The sequence below is a fragment of the Zophobas morio genome, unplaced genomic scaffold, assembly GCF_036711695.1.
Source record: "Zophobas morio isolate AGI-343-1 ecotype UQ-CSIRO unplaced genomic scaffold, CSIRO_AGI_Zmor_V1 ptg000038l, whole genome shotgun sequence".
Lineage (NCBI taxonomy): Eukaryota > Metazoa > Arthropoda > Insecta > Coleoptera > Tenebrionidae > Zophobas > Zophobas morio.
In genome coordinates, this window is record NW_026972143.1 from 1 (window position 1) to 5110 (window position 5110).

Consider the following 5110-nt stretch of genomic DNA (forward strand, 5'->3'; position numbering starts at 1 on the left):
AAAACCGACGGATGGAGGAAAACAAAAAACAAAAAAAGAAAAATTGCAAGACTTGTTAGATAACTGAAAATCCCAAAAATAGAACATTTGGAACAGAATAACGTAAAATTTTGAAATTCAAGAATTTACAAATCCAGAAATCTTTGAAACCAAAATTTTAAGAATTCAAGAATTCGAAAATCCAAATTGCCGAAGATGAATCCAAGATTTCAAAACTGAAATAATCCAAGGATCCAGGACGAAGAAAGAACACTGAAGAATGGGAAAAACAATGAAGAACGAAGAACCAAGAAAGAAGAAAGAAGAAAGAAGAAAGAAGAAAGAAGAAAGAAGAAAGAAGAAAGAAGAAAGAAGAAAGAAGAAAGAAGAAAGAAGAAAGAAGAAAGAAGAAAGAAGAAAGAAGAAAGAAGAAAGAAGAAAGAAGAAGAAGAAAGAAGAAAGAAGAAAGAAGAAAGAAGAAAGAAGAAAGAAGAAAGAAGAAAGAAGAAAGAAGAAAGAAGAAAGAAGAAAGAAGAAAGAAGAATGAAGAATTGAGAGAGGAAAGTGGAGAAGAGAATATTAGAAGTGGAGAACGGAAAATGGGGAATGGAAAACGGAAATAAAACAAGATAGAAAAATTTAACAAAATAAAAAAATTAAAACAAAAAATAAATAAAATGTCAAAAATTCAGAACGAAGAAAGAAAAACGAAGAACAAGGAATGAAGAATGGAGAATTGGGAATGAGAACGAAGGACCTAGACGTAGGACAAGAAACAAAGAAAAAAGAATTGAACAAAGACAGAAAAATTACAATAGAGGATATAAGAATTCAAGAACTCAGAAACTAGAAAATTTGTAAAAGAGAAACAAGAAAGTACTAAAATCAAGAAACAAGATCAATGGAGATTGGAGATCCCAGAATGAATAATGGAGTGAAGAAATGGAGAAATGAAGAATTGCAGGATTGAAGGAATGAAGGGGTGAAGGAATGAAGGAATAAAGAAATGAAGAAAGAAGAGTAAAATACGAAAACCGACGGATGGAGGAAAACAAAAAACAAAAAAAGAAAAGTTGCAAAACTTGTTAGATAACTGAAAATTCCAAAGATAAAACGTTTGTAAAAGAATAACGTAAAATTTTGAAATTCAAGAATTTACAAATCCAGAAATCTTTGAAACCAAAATTTTAAGAATTCAAGAATTCGAAAATCCAAATTGTCGACGATGAATCCAATATTCCAAATCTGAAATAATCCATGGATCCAGAACGAAGAAAGAAGACTGAAGAATGGGAAAAGCAATGAAGAACGAAGGACGAAGAACGAAGAAGTGATAAACATTCATTAAAATACAGCAATTTTTTATTATGATAGAAAAAACTACAATAGGTACATTCACAATTACACTATAAGAAGAGCTTCAAGAATTAATATTGACTCTTCTCAACCCTGTGATATATTTGTACTTTCTAAAACCCACTACTACCTCGAACAGCTTGCTAGTTTTCGTCGAACAGCTCTTCCAGCGACACCTTGTCGAAAAACCTGTTCAAAAGCTGCATCATTACCCCCGTTAGAAGATCCTGATAATCTGCTTGCACTTCAGCATAAACCTCCTTCCAGTTTTCGTTAAGAACTTTGTTAATATTATCACCCAGAGCCTTGTCTCCGTTAAAAAGATTGTCGAAATGCATGGTCACCAGCCCCACATCGTTCTCTATCTGACTATGACTTACTTTAAAATGGGTCCGACTGTCCTTGACGACTTCTTCGAAGTCAATTTTAAGTTTGACATGCATCTTGTCTACAAACAAAACCTTCACTCTCATAGAATAAAAAAAAAATAGGGACTCACCAAACACAATAGTGCAGTTGCCTTCGCCCTTAATGGGCAACAGAAGCACTTTCCCGTCCAGCTGGTAATCACAGCGGCAGTCCAATTCGGGAATAAGGAAGTCAAAACCCCAGGTTTTGTTTTCTAGGTTGAAACTGCAACGCATTTTAAAACGCGTTCCAAAAATAAAAAAATTATAATAATAATTTTACTCAGCCTGGTAGATCTCGGATTTCGTCAGTCCATACAGCTTGCAATTTTTCAAATTTTGGTTCACCGCCACCACGCCGCCCCCGCCCTTCACCTGCAAGGAGGACACCTCCACGGGCTCCAGGTTGGGTACGGCGATGGCTCTGTAGGGTTTGGTCAGCTGGGGGGCGGCGAGCTGGACGGCGGCGAACATGCATTTTCTAAAGTCGGGGTCTTTTCGGTAGCAGCGCTTGAAGTTTGGGGCTGCAGCACAAAAATTAGAGGAATTCGCGGCTTTAAGGGGACTTACGGATTTTGGGCTCGCTTAAGGCGATGCACGCGAAGACGAAGACCAGAGATTGCGTTGTACAGAAGCGGAACATTGTGTCAAAATGGGAAACTGGTGCAAGGTTGTACATTATATAACGTGTCTTCCGGATAAACTGGTTTTGTCGATGATTGTGGATGCGTAGTTCAAGTATTTTCTTTTATTTTTAATGAGTTGAAAACACAGTTTCATTGAAAACTTTGTCCTTCGTGGGTACATTGCATTTAAATTAAGCTAGGAAAGATTTGCTTGGTCATGGCTATTTTTACTTCCCGAGCGTAAGGTAAGGGAGTGTTCGAGTCCATCGGACGACTTGCCACTTTCATGTTTTATCGACGTTTCATGACCTGTATAGTACGAAAAAATAGGTCTCCCATTTCCGTCTGTCTGTCTTATAAAATAAGACGCCCCTATATTTGAGGTGTATGAATCCGTGTTGAGTTTTCAAACAAGACATTTCTAAAAAAAAAAATAAAAATTGGATGACATTCTAAGGTTATGAATATGACGAATTTTTTAAGGTTATCGTAAAATTTGTAAACATCTAAAATCTTATAATTTTTCGAAAATCTGGATTTATTTTGGACCAATTTTTTGATATAACAATTTTTTGTTTTTCCTTTTTCTTTAATTTTTCAATTTTCCATTTTTTTTTATGTTGGTGCTGTAAACACGAAATAAAATGGACATTTTTCCGAAAAGGACTGTAAACGGGGTAAGTACGACTTCAGTTTTAATTTATCGGGTACCATGATTCGTTTAGGTACTTGACGATGTTGAAATTTTGGAAAAAATTTCGAAACGGTTGAAGTTAATCGGTCAAAGCTCACGACATAATTAAATAAAATTTAGACATTATTAATATTATTTATAATATATATCAATGTTAGTATTTTGTCACATTACGTTGGCACTATTGATAATAAAACCTATGCTGCCAAGTATCGGTTTGTGCATTTGACAGTTAAATTGTAAAATAGAAATTGTCCATTATTAACGGACTCATTATTCGGAAAAATTTTGAGATGACGATCAATTTTTTGGGGTTGATAAACAGATACATTTTGACTAAAAAATTGCTATGCTCACAAAACGTCAACATTTGAAAGTATTCAGTTTTGCAATTCTTGATTTATTCAATATAATAAATTGACCCAGTCATTAATTTTTTTCAGACACCCCGTATAAGCAAATCTAAAAAATATTGATGCAATGAATTTTAGAAAATTCCTGACAAAAAAGCAAGAAAAACGTGAAATGTCCTAAATAAAAATTTAAGAAGATGTTGCCGAAGATGACTTAAAGGATGTAAAACTTCAATAATCGAAGAATTCAAGAATCCAAGTGCCCAAAGATTCAAAACGAAGAAAGAACAAAAAAGAACGACGAACAACGGATGAAAAACGAAGAACGGACAGAGACAAAAACAAAAGAAGACATTACAGAAATTAGTAGAAAATTTATAATCGCAAAATCTTGAAAATTTGTAAAAGAAAAACGTGTAATTATGAAGATCAAGAATCCAGAACGACGAAAGGACAACAAAGAACCAAGAATGAAGGATGAAGAATTGAGAAAGAAAAACGGAGAATGGAAGAAACTAAGAAGATATCTCCGCAAGAATTCAGTAAACAATGTGTCCAAGAATACAGAATAAAGAAAGAACAAAGAATGAAAAAGAAGGGAAGAGAAAGAAAGAAAGAAAGGAAGAAAGAAAGAAAGAAAGAAAGAAAGAAGAAGGAGAAAGGAACAAGAAGGAAGGAGAGAGGAAGAAGAAAGGAGAAACGAGTAAGGATGAAGTTTGAAGGACGAAGGATTAAGGATAAAGCATGAAAGATAAAAAATGAAGAATGAAAGAATGAACTATAAGGAATGAAGAAAGTTGAATTAAAAAATTCTAAACATCGAATATTTGAAAATTCAAAAACTCAAACACTAAAAAATTTGTGAAAGGAAAACGCGAAAAACCTTAAGACTCCAGAAATTCAGGAATTAAAGCAACCAATAGGAGAGACGAGAATAGAAAATTGAGAATGTGGAATGGAAAACACAGTATGGAAAGTGGGGAATGGAAAACGAAAAAAACTAAATAGAAACAATTAATTTTTTTTTAATTAAAACAGAAAATTAAAAAATGTCAAAAATCCAGAACGAAAAAAATAAAACGAAGGACAAGAAGCAAAGAAAGAAAAGTTGAATATAAAAAATTACAATAAGATATTTAACAACTCAAAAACTGCAAAATTCGTCGAAAAGAACGAGAAATTGCTAAAATGAAGAAGCTAGAAAAATGGAGGATGGAGATTCGAGAATGAAAACTGGAAAGTAGAAAATAGAGAATCAAATAAAGAAACGAAGAAATGAAGAAAGCAATGAAGGAACGAGGGAACGAATGAACGAAGGAACAGAGGAACGGAGGAATGATGGGATGAAAGTAATGAAGAAATAAAGGAGCGATTCAAGTAATCCAGGTGTACGCGAATCCAGAACTAAGAAGGAGCAACAACAAACGAAGAATGAAAAATTGAAAATAGGGAATGAAGTCAAAATCAAAAAATTGACAATGGAAAACTCAAAAACTATAAAAAAGGAATAAAGAGTGGAAGAACGAAAGACGCAGACTAGAGTAAAAAAAAAACAGAATAAGGAAATAAAAAATCTTAAAAATTAACAACTGAAAATTCAAAAATTCGAAAATTCAAAAATTGCAAGATTCTTAAAAAAACCGGAAATTACTAAAATCAAGAATCAGAAACCTTACGTGGAATTCAAAGTTCTAA

The 5110-nt window shown here is 33.4% G+C and overlaps 1 protein-coding gene across 1 annotated transcript; it reads right to left on the minus strand.

The window, feature by feature from the left end:
- Nucleotides 1-1323: 1323 nt before the first annotated feature.
- Nucleotides 1324-2216, minus strand: LOC135139905 (circadian clock-controlled protein daywake-like). Its single transcript, XM_064070269.1, has 3 exons — nucleotides 2026-2216; nucleotides 1835-1968; nucleotides 1324-1783 (listed from the first exon to the last, which is right to left on the minus strand). Exons 1-3 carry the CDS (start codon nucleotides 2214-2216, stop codon nucleotides 1479-1481), a joined length of 630 nt encoding a protein of 209 aa, XP_063926339.1. The 3' UTR covers nucleotides 1324-1478.
- Nucleotides 2217-5110: the final 2894 nt, after the last annotated feature.

Excerpts from the sequence above, each read along its gene's own strand:
- LOC135139905 (XM_064070269.1), bottom strand. The coding sequence starts at position 2,216 with ATGTTCGCCGCCGTCCAGCTCGCCGCCCCCCAGCTGACCAAACCCTAC. Across the intron at positions 1,969-2,025 it reads TCCGAGATCTACCAGGCTGA|TTTCAACCTAGAAAACAAAA; the intron begins GTAAAATTATTA and ends AATGCGTTGCAG. Across the intron at positions 1,784-1,834 it reads CAACTGCACTATTGTGTTTG|ACAAGATGCATGTCAAACTT; the intron begins GTGAGTCCCTAT and ends TTTTGTTTGTAG.